The sequence below is a fragment of the Ictalurus furcatus genome, chromosome 23 (assembly GCF_023375685.1).
Source record: "Ictalurus furcatus strain D&B chromosome 23, Billie_1.0, whole genome shotgun sequence".
Classification (NCBI taxonomy): domain Eukaryota; kingdom Metazoa; phylum Chordata; class Actinopteri; order Siluriformes; family Ictaluridae; genus Ictalurus; species Ictalurus furcatus.
The window spans coordinates 9,142,800-9,163,865 of record NC_071277.1 but is presented as its reverse complement, the minus strand read 5'-3'; the positions used below and the strand labels follow the sequence as shown (position 1 = coordinate 9,163,865).

Genomic DNA, 21,066 nt, shown 5'->3' with positions numbered 1-21,066 from the left:
TTAGGTTAAGTCTTTGGCACAAGTCTTGGCACGACCTGAAATTGTTTGTGTTAAATTCCATCTTTTGTTTAAAGATAAAGATGATACAGGGATACTGGAGAGAGAGAGAGAGAGAGAAAGAGAGAGAGAGTACATCACGAGAGATCACATGGAGCACTAACCATTCACAATAACAACCTCTGTTTGTAAAGCTTTCCAAGATGCACCAATAAACTATAGGTGCGATATTTAAATATTTAAATGAGCTTCTTTTATGCAGGTGGTATAGAAAAGGTCACATGACCAGACGCATCCCAGTTTGCACCTCATCTGCAAGACGCTGGCGTCCTGATTTGTGTGAAAGGACGTCAGCAAAACATAATTTATTATCCAATTCAGTTCAATGTAGATTTCTATTTTGATCCCTAATAATCAAACCTGAGGTGAGAGACAGTCGCATATTTCATAAAATATAATACTCGGTAACATGACCTGAGGAAAAGGAATTTTTATAGCTGCTATAACGCAAGTGAGAACAGGAACTAACTCGTTTTGAGAACTTTTAATGTAAATGGATAAAAAGTACAACTTGTTTTTAATAAATAAACGAGACGCCGAAGCGATTCGACATCTCAAATATTTAACATATGACAGATATGTGATAGAACACACTCATGCAAGGAAACGTCATGAAAACGAAAACTACTACGAATCTGTTCGAAGCCCGTTTTAGTTTCCCGAACGGCTCTTAAATCGTCAGGAACGTCAACGATTTTGGTAATGGCGCACACCTGCGAAAACACTTCCTCGTCTGTTTCAGACGTTTACACGTGCAAACATATGAAGCGTTAACAGCCAGAAGAGCAGGAGAACATTTCGTTATACAGCTAAAGTGTGTCGAATTAATATTCGGCTTCTCAGCATTCCGTGGTGATTAGGATTACTTTTCCAAAGCGTTAGACTTAAAGGAATTTGAGTCGTTTGCTTTTTGTATTGCTGTAATGGCGAGAACAGAGAGAAGACTGTCTGCCTGAAGGTCCTTACATGGCCGAGGAAAGAGAGAGAAAGTGTGTGTGAGACGAGCGAGGGTTGGTTTGTCTCGTCATATGTAAGAGGGAAGCTAACGACGACCACGAGGAGGCAAGACACAATGAGAGCTTTGTCCCAAGTGGCACAGGTTGGCGTTTGGGACGCAGCCATGATGGCCACTGAGAGAGATCAGAAGCTCATCAGAAGCCGTCAACCTTCAAGCTCGTCTTCCTGAAGCGCAGATTCAGATTAATGCTTGACGTAGTGGACGTATTTTCTGATGAACGGTTGTCAAAGTGAGGTCTGTGGACCGACAGGGTTCCATGGAGAACAGTGGAGCATCATTGGGAGTTCGCAAGTTCCAGGTTCGAATCCCAACAATGCCGAAGTCATCTACATCCAGGAGTGAAGAGATCAAAAGAGACGGGAAGTCCACTGACAATTACAGGGATTCTAACCAATCATGGGCGTCAGTGAGCTAACATATGTGGAAGAGGGTAGATATCGTGGTGCACTGCCTTGTGATGGCACATGAACAGCAGGTGGAAAAGAGGTGGTTGGCTGGCATCGTGGGAAAAATCCCCCCAAAAAAGCTATTATCAAATTTATTATTAAATTTGATATTAAATATAGAACTTAAATAACTATTAAAGTTATTAGTGCATTGTATCGCTAACTTGATTTGAACGAATTTGAATCCAAACTTCAGTAACTCCAAAACAAGCACCTTCAGCGTTCTTCAGAAGGTTCTTTGTACAAATAATATTATTAATAAATATGGTCTAATCATTTTTACATTCATTTGGACTCAGTCTTGACTTGGACTCGACCTTCCCAATGTTTCGGTTGTGACTCGATCTCGGCTAGTCCTGGTCTTGGATAATGTAACGTAATGTAACTTGAATCTAATGACGATTTTAATAAAACCGGTGCTCTGTCCAGGAGATTAAAGCTGCAATAAATATCCAGAATATTATCGCGCACATTTAAATACCGTGTCTGATATTTAAATAGTCGGATTATGTTCATGAATAAATGTGTACTGAGGGGGTCTATGGAATAAAAAGGAGAACCGCCTCATTAATCCACTGTTTGTGTTAGATTAGGAATGAACAGACAGTTTCCCGGTTTAAATCCTCCACACCCTGCCGGCCTTGGCACCTCGTGTCAGCTCCCATAATGCCGTTCGTCTCAGACTTTATTCGCTAAAGCTCTAATCATGAATAGGGAGTCTCCACATGCACACTTTGATCATTTTCCTCGCTGTCAGAATCAAGGTTTCCTCCGACTCTCCAACGCCCTGCAACTTCCCCGGTTTAGGGAAAACACAACATTGCTTGGATTCAAACCAAAAGCTTCCTCTTATTGTTTAACTTGTTTCACAGACGTTCCACAATATTAAATATAACTATAAATGGATAAAAGTGATGTATGACGTGTCATTGTTTAATAAGTGTTGTTATTTGTGTCAGTGTGATGAAGCAGAGTTACTGTTACCACCCTGAAGCTGATTATTTTCCTATAACAGCACGTTCCAGTGTGTTTTATTTTCCTCTTCCACCATAGCGATGTACCAACGATTACATTCAGTTAATAAGACAAAAAAGAAATCGCAGCTTTTCGTGTTACTAAGAAACCGTAAAGAAGCGTAAACTCCTCTGTCCTGAAGATGTCGCAAAATTAATCGACACCTTCTGACCAATCAGTATTCAGAATTCAACTCATCCAGACCTCACCTCCTCTACGGGTCTGATAAGCGTCTGCAGTGGCGTTACGGAATCCGTCTGGCGACTGTGTTTACATCCTGGGGCCGACATACCTGACTGTCTCTCGTGCCAGAGCGCCAACTCAGTCCTGTCCGAACACGCCCGCCCACCTGACAGACGAGGGGTAGAGGAGCAAGAGTAGGAGGGTTCTTGCTAAAAGAGGTCTTGAGAAGGTCAGAAAGTGGGTCAGGATTTTGTTAACTGCCCTCTGAAGAGGTTAGCAAACAGCACAGGACCTCCTGACCTCCTTTCTGCAGACAGAACCTGTGTTTTTGTTTTCTCAGGTCTGAAATGTGTGTATTGTGTTTGGCGTGATAAGAGGAAGGAGATTAGAGGGAATAAGCAGTGCAGCGTGAACCAGCAGTGAGCTCATGTGGGAAACGAGCGCTCAATCAGAGGAAACGGAGGTGACACAAGGCAGAACGTTGGGGAGGAGGGAGAGGAGGACAAACTTCTGGTCTATCTGAGGCTTTAGAGGAGTCTGAACAATATGTAGACTGCATTTAGAGCTACAAATGAGAAGGTTCTGGACATGTTTATTACATCTTGCAGTGTCATTTTGTCAAGAGGGTCCGTGGTACAATCCTTTAGAAAACTGAGAGCCTTTAACTAGCCAAAGAACACTTGAGGAACCTGTTGAGTAAAAATCCATTCCAACACTACTCCAACACCAGAAATACACACACTACGCTGTCTTACATAGAGCGGTTTCCTTTCTTCTTTCCTTTCTCTGTCAGTATCTTCAGTATCTGCGGGATTCTCGAACTTTTTTCAACCACAATCCCAATGGAGCTACAACATGTACTTTATATTTGTATAATTTTTGAGCTAAGGCTATAAACTAAGCTGGTTTATTTAGTTAAATAATAATATAAAAAAAGTTAAATAAACCCTCAGGTTGTTGTTGGAGAACTTGTTTAATATATTCCTTATTTAACTGCCCGAATCTCCTCAGTCCAGCTGTGGAACACATGAGCGCGTAGGAGGAACCTTTCTGCCTCCATTTCCATCTCCTATAGCGTGTCCATTCTCACCGTTCCTCCGCTGGTCATGCATGCCAAGCTCTCCCAGTGACTCGTGGGAAATTGTAGGCTCGGAACATTCCTGCGTGTTCCTCCCACCCTCAGCACCGTCGCCTTCAACTTCTTCAGAACTTTCTTCACACTTTCTTCAACTGTGCATCTGAGAGCGATTGTGTGTCCAGTCTTTATGTATTTATGTCCTTTTTTTGCACTAATGTGGAAGTACTCATGTGTTTAGGAGTAATCACCAGCCTTTTATTCCCTTATCAGGTTTCACACAGTGTTGCTCCTGAAGCTCTGAGATTCAAATGAATAAGTCAGATGTTGTGAGATAAATATTCAGCATGTACTGTAGGTCACAGAGTAGTGCTAATGTGTGTGTGTGTGTGTGTGTGTGTGTGTGTTCTTTAGGACGCTGTGAGAGACAGATCTGACAGCACATTGCAGCCGGAGTCAGACCAGAACCTCACGCCTCCTAAGGTAAGTTCAGAGCTCTTATTAATTTTCCGACAGTAAAAACAGGATTAGGTTCAGCTGTGGGCGTGTCTCCACACTAACGTTCTCCAGCCATTATGCAAATTTCCAAAAAGTCCACAAAACCGTTCTGAAACTGTTCTTAAGTGAAAGATTCAAGATAAAAATGATCATAACACTGTTGAGAACTGTGTACTTCTACTAGTTTGTACAAAATACAAAGATAACTAATTAGTGGAGCTTCGTCGTAACTGCGGAATCCTTAGCTAGCTAATTGCTAACAAAATGGAGCGCTATCATGACCCGTCACTGCCTGAGGCTACGTCCCAAATCACATACTACCGTAATGAACAGTACATTATAATACTATAGTACAGTGTGAATTTTTGATGCAGACGAAAGACTGAAATTTTTTTATTTGCATCTCAGCCAATCATGTTCAGGCTTTCTAACATGCAAATAAATAAAACAATTGTTCAATAAAAAAAATAAACGGATGAAGCTTGACTCATCCCTGCTGGAATTTTTTTTATCCATTAAAAAAAATCTTTAATGGTTTCCAATACATAATGGTTTCCAATACAACGCCCTTAATGAGCGTTGGTTTAATGGCGTCCATCAGATTCCAGGGATTTTCTGGTTATCATTAAATATCCCTGGAACCCAGGATAGATGATTACTATCTAAATGAACTCACCATTAGGAACAACATGAACCTACCATTACAGACCATCAGAAACACATTCAAACTCTTTAAGAACCGTTAGAAATCTCTTCTAATCAGTTTTCAGCAGGTTTAAATTGAGATACTGTGTGATGTACAGAGTTCACCTTTGGACCTGATTGACACGGGGAAAGGACTGAAGGTTCAGAGTACAGCGCCTCACCTGGTCAGTCTGGGGAGCGGCCGGCTTAGTGTGGCCATCACCGTACTACCTCTGAAGGAAGGTAAGTCCCTTACAGACGAGTCACACGAATGGTACATGTTACATTTTCCACGTATGATTAATGTACACGTGATTCTGTAATGATTCCTTGGAGCCATGAATCGAGTGTTCAGAGACTATATGCGCCATTTTGGGAATTTTACTTTGAGTGAGATTCAGTGTTGGCAGTGTTAGTCGCTCAGTCTTTGGGAATAATAGAGCTCTGTGATTGGTTGTTGCGAATAATAGTGCTCAGTGATTGGTTGTTGGGAATAATAGAGCTCAGTGATTGGTTGTTGCGAATAATAGTGCTCAGGGATTGGTTGTTGGGAATAATAGAGCTCAGTGATTGTTTTTTGGGAATAATAGAGCTCAGTGATTGGTTGTTGGGAATAATAGTGCTCAGTGATTGGTTGTTGAGAATAATGGTGCTCAGTGATTGGTTGTTGGGAATAATAGTGCTCAGTGATTGTTTTTTTGGGAATAATAGAGCTCAGTGATTGGTTGTTGGGAATGATAGTGCTCAGTGATTGGTTGTTGGAATAATAGAGCTCAGTGATTGGTTGCAAGTCCAACACAGTAATGCTTTACACTCTGATGGAGAGTCATTGAATCTGCTGTCTCAACTCATATCTCAGTGAGCTGGAGAACCGTTTCGAGTTCACTAGCGTCTGCTCAAATAGTCATTAGGTTTGTCACTAAGCTGTGTTTTTATTAACGTCAATAAAGGGGTCTAAAATGTCACCAACTCTAGCGACAAAATCTCTAAGTTGGCAACACTGATGAGATCAAGGTTTAAACGAAAGGGGATTGTTTGAGACTGACCAATCATAACCATGGGAACAATCCTCTTATCCCCGCCCCCAAATTAAATTATTTTTAACTTGACTCGTGAACAGAATGCGGCCTCATGTCTCTGCTGAGCTCTTGCAGAATGGAAGACCAGAAGTACACTCACTTCACTGCATCTCACACTCTTTGTTAATAAGCACCCTCGCTAACACTGTTCCACACACTCACATCAGCCGCCTTCTGTTAATGATACTGTTTAAATGCCATACAACCCTTTCCGAGAGAATACACTTCCTACTTTAAGCTGTTCCCTCAGACGGATTAAAGAAACAACCATTAAGGCCTCTCAATTCTTTAAGAATGTATGTCACCATCATCATGATAACTGGAAAAGCTTCTAACAGCTAGTTAGCTAACACTCCTAGCTCGCTAATTACCTCTCTAATTTATAGAAATGCACTTTTAGTGTGTGGTATGTGATTTGGAACACTGCCACAGGAAGATGCTGAGAGTTTCAATCATCAAATAATAAAATAATAAAAATGACCAATAACTGGGAGTTTGTAAAGCGCAAGGGTTCTACGAGCATTCTTTTAAGGTTCATTGGATAACGAAAGGTTTTTTAGCTTTCATAAAATGGCTCAAAAATCTTTAAGGCCTTCTTTTTGCACCTCCTATCGAGGAAATGTAAATCACTGTGTATGGTTAGAGTAGGCTTAATTAACCTTAATTAACCCCTTAATTAACCCCTAATTAACCTTTTAAAAAAATACCAAAAACAACTAAAGAATTGGGATTTAGTGAAATATTTTAAATGAATAAAGGACTAGCTTAATCATGGTTTTTGTGTTTCAGGGGTCCAAGCACTGGCCCCTTTGTGTATCATGGTGGAGCGTGTATGTACTGTGTGTGTGTAGGTTTCTGATCTGTAAATAAATCAGGCAGTGTGTGTTGACGTGTCTGCTCTGTGTGAGCGACTCTGTGGGCGAGAGGATGCACATGACATCTATTGTTAGTGCAGCCTGTAGGCCTGAGGGAGGACGAACACGGCGTTAAGGTTATCTGAGGGGAAGGAGAAGAGGTGAAGAGGTCATCTTTCTGATGCTCACGTTCCCATCATGCATGCCGGGTGTGGTTCGTTCTGTTTATGTCGAGTCGAGTCTTTTTATAGAGACAGAGAGGAGGATTCAGCTGAGTTTTAATTTCACACATGACAGGTACACACATTTTTCTCTTCAGCTCAAACTTCTCTACAGGAGACGCAGACAGGAAATGAATCAGAACAGAGACAGGACAAGGCAATGACCTCACTTCCTCCACTGCGTTTGTGATAGTAGATGCAGAGGCAATAAAAATGCACGCTTGTCATTTTCACGTGATTTGTTTTTTTTTTGTCCAGCTGCAAATTACAGGTTTCAATGAACGTCCTGTTCTAATACGTTATCGTTTCTATAGTAACCGCTCATCGTCGATATGGTGAAGTTTTCATAAAGTAAGGAGACGTTTGCTTAACATTTATGGAAGGAGTCTCCAGTGTCAGCGCTTTGTATCAGTCCGAGGAAAACTTGTGTAACTTCACTGAAGGTTTTCAAACGTCTTCAGGACAGACGAGTTTACGCTTCTTTTGCGGTTTCTTTTGAACTTGACAAACTATATTTTATTAAACTCAAGAGAGAGAGAATAAAGAGAGAGAGAATAAAGAGAGCGAGAATAAAGAGAGAGAATGAAGGAGAGAATAGAGAGAATAATGAGAGAATAAAGAGAGAGGGTATAAAGAGAGAGAATGAAGGGAGAGAATAAAGAGCGAGAATAAAGAGAGAGAATAGAGAGGGAATAAAGAGAGAGAGAATGAAGGGAGAGAATAAAGAGAGAATAATGAGAGAATAAAAAGAGAGAATAATGAGAGAATAAAGAGAGGGAATAGAGAGAGAGAATAAAGAGAGAGAATAGAGAGAGAGAATAATGAGGGAATAAAGAGAGAGAATAAAGAGAGAGAATAATGAGAGAGAATAGAGCGAGAGAATAATGAGGGAATAAAGAGAGAAAATAATGAAAGAATAATGAGAGGGAATAAAGAGAGAGAATAGAGAGAGAGAATAAAGAGAGAATAATGAGCAAATAATGAGAGAATAAAGAGAGGGAATAAAGAGAGAGAATAAAGAGAGAGAATAATGAGGGAATAAAGAGAGAGAATAAAGAGAGAGAATAATGAGGGAATAAAGAGAGAGAATAATGAGAGAGAATAGAGAGAGAGAATAATGAGAGAGAGTAAAAAGAGAGAATAATGAGAGAGAATAGAGAGAGAGTATAGAGTGAGAGAATAAAGAGAGAGAATACAGAGAGAATAAAGAGAGAGAATAAAGAGAGAGAATAGAATGAGAATAAAGAGAGAATAAAGAGAGAGAATAGAGAGAGAGAATAGAGAGAGCGAATAAAGAGGGAGAATAGAATGAGAATAAAGAGAGAATAAAGAGAGAGAATAAAGAGAGAGAATAGAGAGAGAGAGTAAAGAGAGAGAATAATGAGAGAGAATAGAGAGAGGGATGGTGAGGGAACGAGTGTTTATAGCTGCTATAATGTAAGTGAGAACAGGAACTCACTTGTTTCGTGGACGTTCCACAACATTAAAGGTATGTATAAATGGATAAAACAAGTTGCGTGTAATTCTTTAACAAATAAAAAATAATAAATGTTGGAAAAGTTACTGTGGGATAAAACAAACATAAAAGAACAAAGAGGAATAAAACTCTTCAGGAAAATATCAACAAATAATCAGCATTGTGCCGCTAACAGTAACTCCACTTCATCACACCATCCTCATGTTGATTATTTTCTTATAACAGCACCACACACACACACACACACACACACACACACACACACACACACTGTTTTCTTTCTTACACGTCAGATTGATTCGGTTATTACGATGATAATATTTCTGGGTATTTTTCCCTTTCTTGGGGGTATTTTTTCCCTCCTTTCCTCTTTTATCGTTTATTTAATCCCAGGCTTTACAGGAATGGCGTTCCACATCCTACGGCTCAGACTGTAATGCCGAAACCATTGTTAACATTCTGGATGATTCTCGTGCGTTTCCACGTTTCCTCCCAGAGAGTTTCCTCAGAACATGAATGCCAGCGTCGCTGCCAGTGTTTGTCTAAATACGGCCATGTTTCTGCTCTTAAACCGTAAGAGGATCGAGTGTTTCGTGCGGTGGGAAATCCCATGCCGAGAACCTCAATTCAGTTAAAGGAAACCCTTCAGGTGGCGACGCAGAGGAACAACGCAGTTAGATGGAGTTCATTTGCATCGAACTAACAGGTTGAGCATGTGTAGATCACGCAGATGAGCTAGATTAAAGCCAAACACACAGAAGCTGCTTGGTTTTCATATAAAGCTGAATTATTAAAGCGATGATGTGGACTGTAATGGAAGTCAGTAAAGGTTTAATGGTTAAGAAATGTCCAGTATATCCAGCTGATAGATTTTTTTTTAAGAACCAGTATAAGAGTTTCAGGTTGTTCTGAAAATGTTCTTAACATACATTTTTAGAACATTAACACGAACGTTTTCATAAAGTTGGTTTTGTGTCCTTCTAACGTTGTGAAGTAAACGTGTTTAGAACGTTATATTTGTATCATAACAACGTGACGTTCTTGGAATGTGATGAATATTTTCTGACGTTCTCTGTTAGCCAGGTTTTAGAAGAAGCTGTGAAATCTGTGGAATCGGTCTTTTCAGATACGGAACTACTTTTTCTGTTTTAGTTGTGTGTCTGATCTGACGGCGTAACATAACCGGAACTCCTTCCAGTGTTGGAAAGTCCATAAGAGCAGCTTTAAGACTTTCTGTCATGTGTATTATTATGATCATGTTTATCGATTAGGTTCCACATCAGCCCTTAGACGTCCGTTATGAGTCGTATGTTTTTGATTTCGCCGTGAGAAACGTCCTGAATTTGTCGTCCGTGGTGATCACGCATATCTAAAAAACGCGGAGAATTCGTTTGATTCTAATCCTCCTGGTTCAACTTTCTCGTGTGTGTTTGTTGTGTTGCAGGAATCACGCGTATCGGGCGTGATGACGCCGCCGTGCCGCAGGATATTACCATCCAGGGTCCAGGCATCGAAGCTGAGCACTGTGTTATCGAGAACAGAGGCGGGGTCGTGACTCTGGACCCCTGCGGACATCTGTGTTCACTCGATGGAGTTCCTGTGACCACGCCCACCCAGCTCACACAAGGTAAACACTCTCAACACCAGGGATGTCGTCTTTTCTTTTCCTTTCTTTTCTCTCCCCTCCTTTTGTTTAGTTTCTTTCTTTCCTTTCCGGCCCTTTCCTTCTTTTCTTTCCTTTTCTCCCCTTTCCTTTCCTTACTTTTCCTTTTCTTTCCTTGCCTTTCCTTTCATTTCCTTCATTTCTTTCCTTTCCTTTTCTCCCCTTTGCTTTCCTTTCTTTTCCATTCTTTCCTTTCTTTTCCTTTTCTTTCCTTGCCTTTCCTTTCATTTCCTTCATTTCTTTCCTTTCCTTTTTTCCATTTTCTTTCTTTTCCTTTCCTTTCCTTCATTTCTTTCCTTTCTTTTCTTTCCTTTCCTTTCTTTTCCTTTCCTTTATTTCTTTCCTTTCCTTTTCTCCCCTTTCCCTTCTTTTCTTTTCTTTTCTTTTCTTTCCTTCATTTATTTCCTTTCTTTTCTTTTCTTTCCTTGCCTTTCCTTTCTTCCCTTTCTTTTCCTTTCCTTTCCTTTTCTTTCTTTTCCTTTCCTTCATTTATTTTATTTTCCTTTCCTTTCCTTCGTTTCTTGTTGTTTCTTTTCTTTTTTTCATTTTGATGAACTTTATTGGCTTGGAAATACCTGAAAAAAAGAAGTGCACCCTTAGTTTGCAGAAACTTTTCTCCAGAGCCTCACTGTGAAGCTACACGTAGTCGCCCCCTGGTGGTTAAAACACACTACACACTGTGCTTTTGGGAAACAGAGTGAGGCCAGATCTGATTTCATGACGTCTTTATAACGCTTATTAAATGTGCGAGAGTGCTGTGTGTTGGAAAATGTGTGTTTTTCCACGACAGGGCTGGTTTTGGACGTCACAGTGAGTTTAATTGGAGTGGTTTCTGCAGCGGTTGGTTTTGTTGTCTGTGACTCAGAGCTTCCACTCGTACAGAGCTGGAGGTCTCACGTTACTGCCCATACCATTCTACCCCATTCTACTCTGCTCACTCATTTTCTTTCTACATCATCATCATCATCAGGGTTGTTTTTTATCTCGTCCACGTGTTATCTTTCTCACTCTGCGTGATGAAGTCCTTCAGCCAAATATTTACTCCCAGGGTTGTTTGGATTGAAACAAGCACTCCGGTTGTGAATCTCTGAGTGTGTTTGTCTCTGTAGAGGAGGGGGTTGGGTTGAGTCAGTGGTGTTTGGATGACTATACTGTAGGAGTGAAATCAGTTTGGAACTTTTCTTGAAAATGCCCCAGATAGAGACGTCTGGAACATTTCAGTACTCCTGAATACAGTTTTCTCCACACGAATAACAATAACCGATGGACGTAAATCCATGTTCTAAGTGAACACTGTCATATTTTTATTGTTTTGGATTTTGAAATTGAATCAGATTTCATCACTATGACTTCACCGAAACAGCACTGACTCTTCTGTTTCCGACCAAATTACCAACGTTCCCTGTTTCCTAAATGTCGGAATTACAGATTTACATGTATATCTGAAGTAATTCCATCTATTGTATTTCCATCAGGATAAAAAAAAAACATGAATTAGCTAATGATTCACAAACACTGTAGTGTGAGATACACGAGTCTAAGATGAAGATGTTTGTGGGAGATATTTGTGAGAGGACAGAAACAGAGACAGACTGTTGGAGGTTAATGGATATTAAACCCACACCAGGTCCTGTGTAGAGCGGCGGAGAAACAGCACAGAGAGAGAGACAGATGGAGAGAGAGAGAAAGAGAGAGAGAGAGCGGGAAATGGAAACAGGCTTCAGGTTAAATTCCAAACTCTCCCTGAAGCACTTCCTGGGAATTACACTTTAATCCTCACTCTCTCTGCACTGTCCTGCGACTAATCACATTACTGTCTGAGTTCTTGCTTCAGTACAGTTCATACAGTTCATATGCGCTGTTTTATTTTTATTTACATCACCCCCCTTTTATTTTGGTATTTCACCTGAGAAAAAACTGTCACACGGCTGCACTCCAGCTGTTACAATGATCACTTTTTTCCATTAAAAATTCATATGTTCACGAAACCTGTACCACAAAACACTCATTTGACAGAAGCTTTTATCCAAAAACATTTACACATGATAATAATAATAATAAGAAGAAGAAGAAGAAGAAGAAGAAGAATGTCCCTCTGAATGTGTCATTTAAAAACCATTTTAAACCAAATTAATATATGCGTAATAATAAATAATAGTTTTAATGCAAAATAAACTCAAAATGGCAGGATGTATGAATATGCATGAATATGCAAATCAATTAGAAACGCCCCCATGGGCTCCTGCCATCCCATATCCCATAATTACATGCGTTTAATTACAATTATTTGTTCATCAAGAACATTAGAATGCAGGTTTTGGTGGCTAGAAGTTTCCCGTTTGATTGGTCCAAAGATGTTAAACATGCTTTGTGATATCACAAATTGAGCTCGTTTATAGCCCCGCCCCCAAAGCGGTTGTATAGCCTAGAGAAGTCTCCGATTAGTTCTGTGTTAACAAGTTCGACCCAAATGCCCAAATCGAGGTGATGTTTACTGTCAGGATACATGATCATTTTTTAGCTGTGGACACTGAAGTGCTGGAGACGTTTCTGCTGACTCAGGCGTTCATGTCGCTAATGATAAGCCGAGCGAGTCACACACACACAGGTTGAGAAAAACAGACATGAAGAACAAGCGAGTTGACAAAAACAGCCACGAGGAGCAAAGTTCTTCTCCATGTCCGTCTTTGATCATTGTCCACACAAACAGGCATTGATTCTCACCAGGGTTGAGGTTTCAGAGATAATAAATGCAAACACTGCCTGATCTGTAGAGCTTAAAGGTGTAGGAATCTGTATGTTCTAAACCTCACCCTGGAACTTTGACTTGTACTGGAGACTCCTTCTCGACGATAACGTGTTCAAAACAAGCACGTTAATATAAAATTGCACTATTATGCTGCTGTTATAGAAGATTAATCAACAACCTTCTGACCAATCAGAATCCAGAATTCAACAGTACTGTTGTGTGATAGCTAACGTTAACAAGTCTGTTCATTCGAACACACCGGATATCTTTAAAAAAGAAGTGAAAATATCTTGAATATGGGTAAATCTATCTAATATTTCTTATAAGAAGATTACATCCATCCATTTTCTATAACACTTATCCTACAGGGTCGCGGGGAACCTGGAGCCTGTCCCAGGGGGCATCAGGCACAAGGCAGGGTACACCCTGGATGGGGTGCCAATCCATTGCATGGCATCTTGTCCCCATCCATCTTGCTACTCTCTAGAAATAAACACTTAAAATGATAATAAAATTTCTGCCAACAGAACAAGAATATTTCCAGAGCACAAATGGCTCGAAATAGGTTTAATAATTCTATATTTTGGTTTATTGTAATCTTATAACAGGAAATATTAGACAGATTTGACTATCTAATTTGATAAATAGATCGTTTTATCACAAGCTGGGGTGTGCAAACTTTTGCACACTGAATATTCATCTCATCTCCTATTGCTAAGCTGTTGCTTGGATGTTGATTTGGAGGTTAGTTGTATTTTGGGCGGGGGTGGGGTGGGGGGAAGGGGGCTTAAAGGAGACATTTCTGTAAAAGTCCATCTTTTATAGCTCTCTCTTTCAGTCCTTCAGTCTGTTTAATGCAGCTTCATTATAACGTCATTATAACGCGTCTGTTTGCCTTCAGCCAGGTATTATAACTCTTCCACACTACCCTACTAACCAGTATGAGGAAACCAGGTACACCAGCACACGGAGAGTGTGTGTACTACTATTAAGTGTAGTACACTGCGGTTTCAGACGGAGCCAAAGAGGAGGGGGGGAGAAAAGAAAGGGCGGGGATTAAAGGCGTTTTTCTCCTGAACTCATTCTCCTGAACTCGGTCCTGCAGTCCAGCTTCACGTCTCCCTGCGGCTCCGCTTTGAAACAGCTGCACGTTTCCAGCTGTTGCAGAAAACGAGTTTGGGTTTGCAGTTAACGGTCTGAAGAGTTGAAGGAGACAGGAACGTGCGCTTTAAAACCTCTGGAGGAGAATCGCAGGAGGAGAAGTTCGAGATGCGGAGTTTGAGAAGGAACCCGGTTCTGTGAGGAGCTTCTCTGAATGGGACGCTTTAAAAGAAGGTTGGTTTGAAAGAAGTTATCCCGATATAGAAATCATTATGATTAGATTCAGCTGCATTTTCTTTTAAAGGTATTTAATCCGCCCACATGTGCAACATCTGTGTAACTCCTCCTACGTATGAATGCCTTATGAAGAGAAACAACAGCTCAGTATGAAATCTGATTAGATTATATATGTTTATATGAAGTTTATTGGGTTAATGATTAGTAAAGGTGTGGTTGTGAAACGCAAAGGCGCGTGCGATGGGGTGTGTTAATACCATGATGTCATTCAGACGCGTTTTCCCACACGTGAGCTGCGTGTCATTTCTACGTCTTTTAACTCTAACTCTTCACAATGTGCACAAATATAACGTACATTCAATGCACTCTATGTTTAATTAAAGTCATTAATAATATGGTTGATCTGCACCGGTGAGAGTTGCTAAGATACAGTAGGCCACACCCCTTGATAACTGTCGTTGTTGTGGCCGGTAAAAGTTTAAAAATCCCACATTTCTTGTGTTTTTATCTATGCACGTTGGTATTTGTTTGTATGTGTAAGTACAAAGTTCACTACTAATCCCCTCCTTATTATTTTCTCCAAGCATTCTCAAAAGCCTCTCCTCTGATGGAGAGAGACTCCACAGAAAGGTGTGATTATTCTTGTTATTCTTATAAATATTGTTTATTTAAATATTTTCTGAAGTAAAACTCCTAGTTTGAGTCCTAGTGGGGAACCGTGCGGAGTTCTCACCAGAGAAAAAAGGGTTCCTCGGGAGTTCTTTGATTAGTTAAGGGTTCTTAAGCCTACGTAGAGACTTTAAGGAGCGGGACGAAGAAGACTTGGCTCTAGATGTAAGTTTTAAACTCAGCCAAAATGTAAATGAGTTTCCTGCTGCCAGGTTTTCTGTTTTGTGTCTTGAATTTATTTTATTTTTCCACAGGCCTCAAAGTCGGCAAATATGGCGAGCAACATCCGGATAATTAAGTGTACTCTGTTAATTAAAGCATCCGATTGATCAGGTTTCGCGGCTTGGAATCGAGACAGTTAATTAGTGTCGGAAATGTAATAAAGCGATGAAAATTGTTTGACGGTGCAGAAAATCGAGCGCTTGTGGTCTCCTTGTAATTCAGTGACAGTAAAAGACAAGTGTGTAAAGTGACGCACATGTTTTATTCTCAGATCAAAGACGGATCTGTTGTGTCCATGAAAGACTCCGATTGAGCGGGTTTATGAGGACTTGTTTAATGGGATTAAACGCAGTAAATATCCAGTGTAAACTTATTAAAGGTCTCAGTCTTGAATTTTGTTTTTCCTATAAGGATTTAATCAAACTCTGCTCATGGTCTTCAAAATGGCTTTGTCTTCAGGAGTTCAGGTAGACATTGGAGCATCTAGGACTCACTCACAGCGCTCTTTTGTTTCTATAAGATATTTATTTGAGGTCTTTAGCCAGAAAAGCACAGCTGTGTAGACTAAACACCCACGGCTGTACTTGGAGAAACGTTTCCTGCTGCGTGTACGTGTGTGTGTTTTGGTTCTTGCGCAGAACTGTGTTTATCTGACGCTGTTATCTCGCAGATCACTGTTTTGACAGACTCGCGATGATGAAATGTCTCGCAGTGCGAAGGTCTGGATTGTTATGGAGTACGTACAGACGGACCGTTACGGCTGTGATTCTCGTTATTTGCTCGCTTTTCCGTGAGAGAGCTTTGCAAAGCACGGAAAAATGCAGGAAAATCGGTCTAGACGTGCCAGCGTTCCGAACAGTGGAATGTGTCTTGGAGATTTAAGGGGCCAAAAGTCAGAGGTTTGGCATGTTAATGATCAGCCTCTCAGCTCAGGGTAGAGAACACTGGACCGGGATTCGACCTTTGACTTTGAAGACGCTAAAGTCGGACTCATCGAAGCATGGGGTCAAGCGTTTCAGACACGCAGGTTCAATGAGATGGACAGAAACGGTTCTAAGCAGCGCATCTGCCACTGTGAAGTAGTTTTGCTTGTGCGATATGGTGTAGTAAGTCCTTTTTTCCTGAGATAAACATGTTCGCCGTGTTGTCCACGTTTTTGGATTTAGAGTTAGACGTCCTGTCCTGTCTCACCAAACTCCTTTTCAACTCCCATAAAGTCCCCTCGTCTTATTTATCATTCCTACGGCACTTCCATTAACCTTTTATTGAGTAAAATCCAGCAGAAAACGAGCTCCAGGTCCTCCAGCCAGAGCTTTGGGGTTTGGTGAAAAGCAGGAAATATTTTCCATGATTTAAAAGGCTGCTCTACGAGCTCCGATTTCAAACCGGTGGAAAATGCAGTTGTGGGTTGAAGAGGAGAGGATATGATGAGAGTTTCTGGTGGTGAGCCAGTCAGAACATTAATGAAGAAAGATGGACGCCAATGCGGGAACAGAGGGACAACCGGGGAAGATGTCCCAGGCACGAGCCGAGTGGAGTGTGCTTATAATTTTGCATTATTCAGAGCAGAGACTGAAGATTTGTGGCCATATTTTCTGGTTCTAGTAAGGACTCTTGCAGCTGCATTCTGGACTAACTGGAGTTTGTTTATGCTCCTACTGGAACATCCATCCAACACCAAGTTCTACCTATTCCATGACAGATCTGATAACCAGATGAACCTCATTTCAGCTGCAGTGAGGGACTGACTGCATTCTCACTGCACTTTGGTCAGCAGTTTGATTCACTGAAAGTAGAATATGTCAAGGAGATAAGGACAGAATTTTTTATTTCATTTAAAGATATAAGAAGAACTCACATGGGCTTATTTCTGTGTAGATCATACAACTCCTTTCTCGTCCATCTCTTTCCATCTCTTCATCAACTCTTCTTTTTTTCAATGTTTCTAGACACACTGCGCTACAGGTCTGGCGTAAAGTCCAGACATTTATCAGTCCCTCCAGACTTTCACGATTTTTTCGTTTTCAATAAGCGGAGGAGCTTGCCATTTTAAAAAATTACCGTGGACTTTCAGCAGATTCTGAGCCGAGATGTGTCATGTGACATAGTGGTGGCTTAGCGGATAAGGGTCTGGGTTACTGATCGGAAGGTCTGGAGTTCAAGCCCCAGCGCTCCCACTGTTGGGCCCTTGAGCAAGGCCCTTGGTTTGATTAGAGAGCTCAGGAAAATGGCGCACCTCAGATAGATGATGGAATAGCGATTGATAGAGATGTACCGTCTAGCATTGGCCCATATCTCTGTCTAGCTTTAGGACTGATGGTGTCACGGCGTAGCGAGAGAGGTGTTTGGACAGCTGTGGCTCTTGTAATGCCAAGGTCATGACCCTGATGTCTTGTTTGACGCCGTGGATTTCGATCAGGATTGATGGCTAACAGAGTTCTCTGATGCAGTTCTGCTTACACACCCAGACCAAACAGAAGTGTTCTCGAATGTTTATTCTCAGAGTTATTTGAATGAATTCTCTCCTCTCGTGTCTTTCTTTCTTTCTCCAGGTTATTCTCTGTGTTTGGGTAAATCCTACTTCTTCCGTTTTAACCACCCAGAAGAGGCCAGCCGGATGAAGAGCATGCTTCCTCAGAAGAGTCCTGTGTCCCCGCTGGTCTACAGCACAGGTAATGGAGCTCACATCTCACCTAACACTACACCCCCCCCCCCCAAACCACGCCCCCAGGTACTAACAACCCACCCACCCACCCCCATTTACCACAACAGTCCCCTATGGATTCATATAGAACGTATATCCTGTATTTCAAACAGCCCTTGTTGGGGAGGGGGTTGTAAACCGGGTTCAGTTACAGGTAACCAGGCCTTCTCTCTCCAACCTGGACAGGTGTGTCTGTGTGTGTGTGTGTGTGTGTGTGTGTGTGTGTGTGTGTACAACACACACCCAGGTGTGTGTACAATAGTATCCTTTGAAGTACAAGAACCCTTTCAAGAGTCTTAAAGGGTCAGCTGTCTGTTTTTTTAGGAGATATCTTCTCAAAAGAGACGTTTGCAGGCAAAGTCCTGTGGAATGTCTCCATCGTCTGCTTACTGACTTGGTTTGTTGTCAGTGTGGAGATTGATAGTTAGAGCCTTTTTGTCTGGCTCAGTAAACAGTAACCACAGGAACCTTTTCCAAAATCCAGGAACTTTTTTTTAGGAGTACGTTACATCTCTCAGATTACATCTCTTAGTTTGTTTGGTTGAATTGGATTGACTATGCGGAAAATCAGGATTAACCAATCAGCGTCGTGTATTTTTCCCATTTCTTTTGAAAGCTGCTAGACAGCTAGCTACACTCGGAGCGTAGTGATATCGGGGTGATATCCTGGAGGTTTATGGCAGGAACATAAATATAAGAATGCATCTGTTTTTATAAAATAAAATGTTATTTTTTCATATTACTCTAATATTTGGATATATTTTAAGACAGTGTTATTAATAGCGCAGTATTGACTAGCGAGTCATTTCAATTATGCCTTAAATGATTAGATAACAAATTAGTGCCATCACGACTCCTGCTACTGTCTGAAATCCACGCAAAACGCACGAGCGCATCAAACTTATCCATTTTAATTGTGATCCTTCTACATAATTAACTAATAGCTACGCCACAGCTTCCGTCTCAACCTTCTAGATCTTTACAGTGTTGATCTTTGCACTCTGTCATAAATCAAACTGACAGATCCATCGCTCTGTTTGTTCAGGAACTCCGTATGCCTTATTGCCGGATAGGTTCAGAACTCTTTAGATGCTCAAAGGAGCTCCATCAAAGTAAAAATGAAGCTCTGTTTTGTAACAGGTAGTTCAGACCTCCCCATCTATGGAAACTGGCACCGTCTACAGGACTGGAATTCTTAAACACCTTTAATATGTTTTTTAACGCTTGGAAAACCTCTACCAACCTGTTCAATATCTTCAAGTCTGTGCTATCTCTGCTGTCCTTCTATCATCTTGTACAAGGCTGGTGTAAGGTTCTGCTTTGCTCTGGTATGTGTGTTATGAGTGTGCATATGTCCAGTGTCTGGGATTTCCTTTGATCATTCTGCATTGGAGAAGCGAGTCTTAATACACTGTGCAGATGATGAGTGTGTGTGTGTGTGTGTGTGTGTGTGTGTGTGTGTGGTTGTGCAAGAGCTAGAGAAACAGAGTCCATGTGTTTAACTGTTCTGTTGTCCATCTTTGGCTCGGCTGCTTCTAGGTGGGCCGGACAGGAAAGCTTTATTTGAACAGGCTGAGAGAAAAACAGAAGATACAGCGGGCCGCAGCATGTGTGCGGTTCACCACACAGTCGAACTGAAAGGTTTTGTTGATCATGGACTTTCAGACTGTTTCTATTTTTAAAAGGTAAAACAGCTGAGATTAAGGTCTGGGTTTGCGGATGATTAAAACCCAGGTTTCAGTTGTTTCTGGAGTGAAGGAGAAATTTGACACCAAACCATTTTAGGAATGGACGAGTCTTCAGATGAGTTTCCGTAATCACCACTGCCTTTTCTTTCGTTTTTGTTTAGGAATTTGAACTGACAGTTTGGTTATGTAAAAATGCTGCCCTTAGGTAGACGCTTCACTTGAAGTTATTATCTCTCTTTTCTCTTTCTTTCTCTCAGATTATATGAAGTTCAGTAGCGATTTCAGTCCCAGCGGACCGAGTTCAAGAGGCGTGCGGTCCGTCTCCGAGCTGCGGGAATTAATGGACACATTACAGAGGAAAAAACAAGCTCTGGAGAACAGCCTGCGGACCAATGGGGACAGTAGCCCCTCCTACTTTAGCATGACTCAGTCCCCGCCCTCGACGCCCAACTCCTTGTCAGTCATAACCTCGTCAAGCCCGATATCTCCCTATCAGGACCAAGCAAGACGACTGTACACGTCTGACCGCCCGCCTCTTTTGTGTAAAGTCCCTACCCAGTCGTCTAACAGTGTACCCGCCTCACCACGACGCAGTGACCAGAGGGATTACAACTCCTCGCTTCCTCCTTTGCGGCCAATGACCCGGAACCAGTCCCAGGATAGCCTGCTTGCCTCTTCGGACGGTCGACGTGGCCAAACATCAAGTTCTTTGCTGTCAATGTGGAATGGTTCCTACTCTACAGCAAGCGATGCCCTTCCACAAACTCCAGGAAGCGGAAGCGGAGCAGCTAGCATGCCCTCCAGCCCACGATTAGCACGCAGGCTACAGCCTGAGGAAGCAGGACGCCCAATTCCAGTGCCACGCCAAAGGAAGTACTCAGCCGGTTCTCTGACAGGAATGGGCATAGCCGCTCACAGCCGCTCTCTACCCCGTCTCTACCGCTCGGCGGAATCCCAGCTCGCCCCTCTCACCCTACCATGGCCCCGCTCCTCACCCACCCCTGAGTCCAGTCACCAAAACGGGCATTCTGAGGTGATCTCCATCTCCTTGTCCACCAGGTCCCTTTCCAAACAAGCACCCACACGTCCGGAAGTGACCGCGCCCTCAGGTGCTACAACCAGCCCACGTCAGGCCAAGAAGATGAGTCTGACCTCCAGCAGTTCCTACTCGGATTTGGAGAAGCAGGCATTGCGCACGTCCTCACCAGCCTTCGAGCTGGGTCTGGGCGAGAGGAGGCAGTCGTTTGGGAAGGCCGGGATCAGTCCACAGGGTGGATTCCGTGAGAGGAAGGGCAGCATCAGCTCTCTCAGTGGGAAAGAAGAGCTCCAGGACTATCACCAGAGACAGAGAGACGAAAGACTTCGAGAGCAGGAGGTGGAGAGACTGGTGAGGAACTCTTCTTAAAGTGAACAAAAATATTTTTGGT

General features: G+C 41.9%; 1 protein-coding gene across 9 annotated transcripts in view; it reads left to right on the top strand.

The window, feature by feature from the left end:
• phldb2b (pleckstrin homology-like domain, family B, member 2b) overlaps positions 1–21,066 on the top strand; it is a 47,564-nt gene that overhangs the window by 2,069 nt on the left and 24,429 nt on the right. For 8 of the 9 annotated variants that reach the window (XM_053611112.1, XM_053611110.1, XM_053611111.1 and 5 more), the window contains exons 2-6: positions 4,208–4,276; positions 5,095–5,218; positions 10,051–10,233; positions 17,800–17,919; positions 19,897–21,026. In XM_053611112.1, the coding sequence (XP_053467087.1) occupies positions 4,208–4,276; positions 5,095–5,218; positions 10,051–10,233; positions 17,800–17,919; positions 19,897–21,026 (1,626 nt within the window). Of the gene's footprint in view, positions 1–4,207; positions 4,277–5,094; positions 5,219–10,050; positions 10,234–14,088; positions 14,354–17,799; positions 17,920–19,896; positions 21,027–21,066 lie in introns of those variants that run through there. The other variant, XM_053611119.1, reaches the window with a different exon arrangement.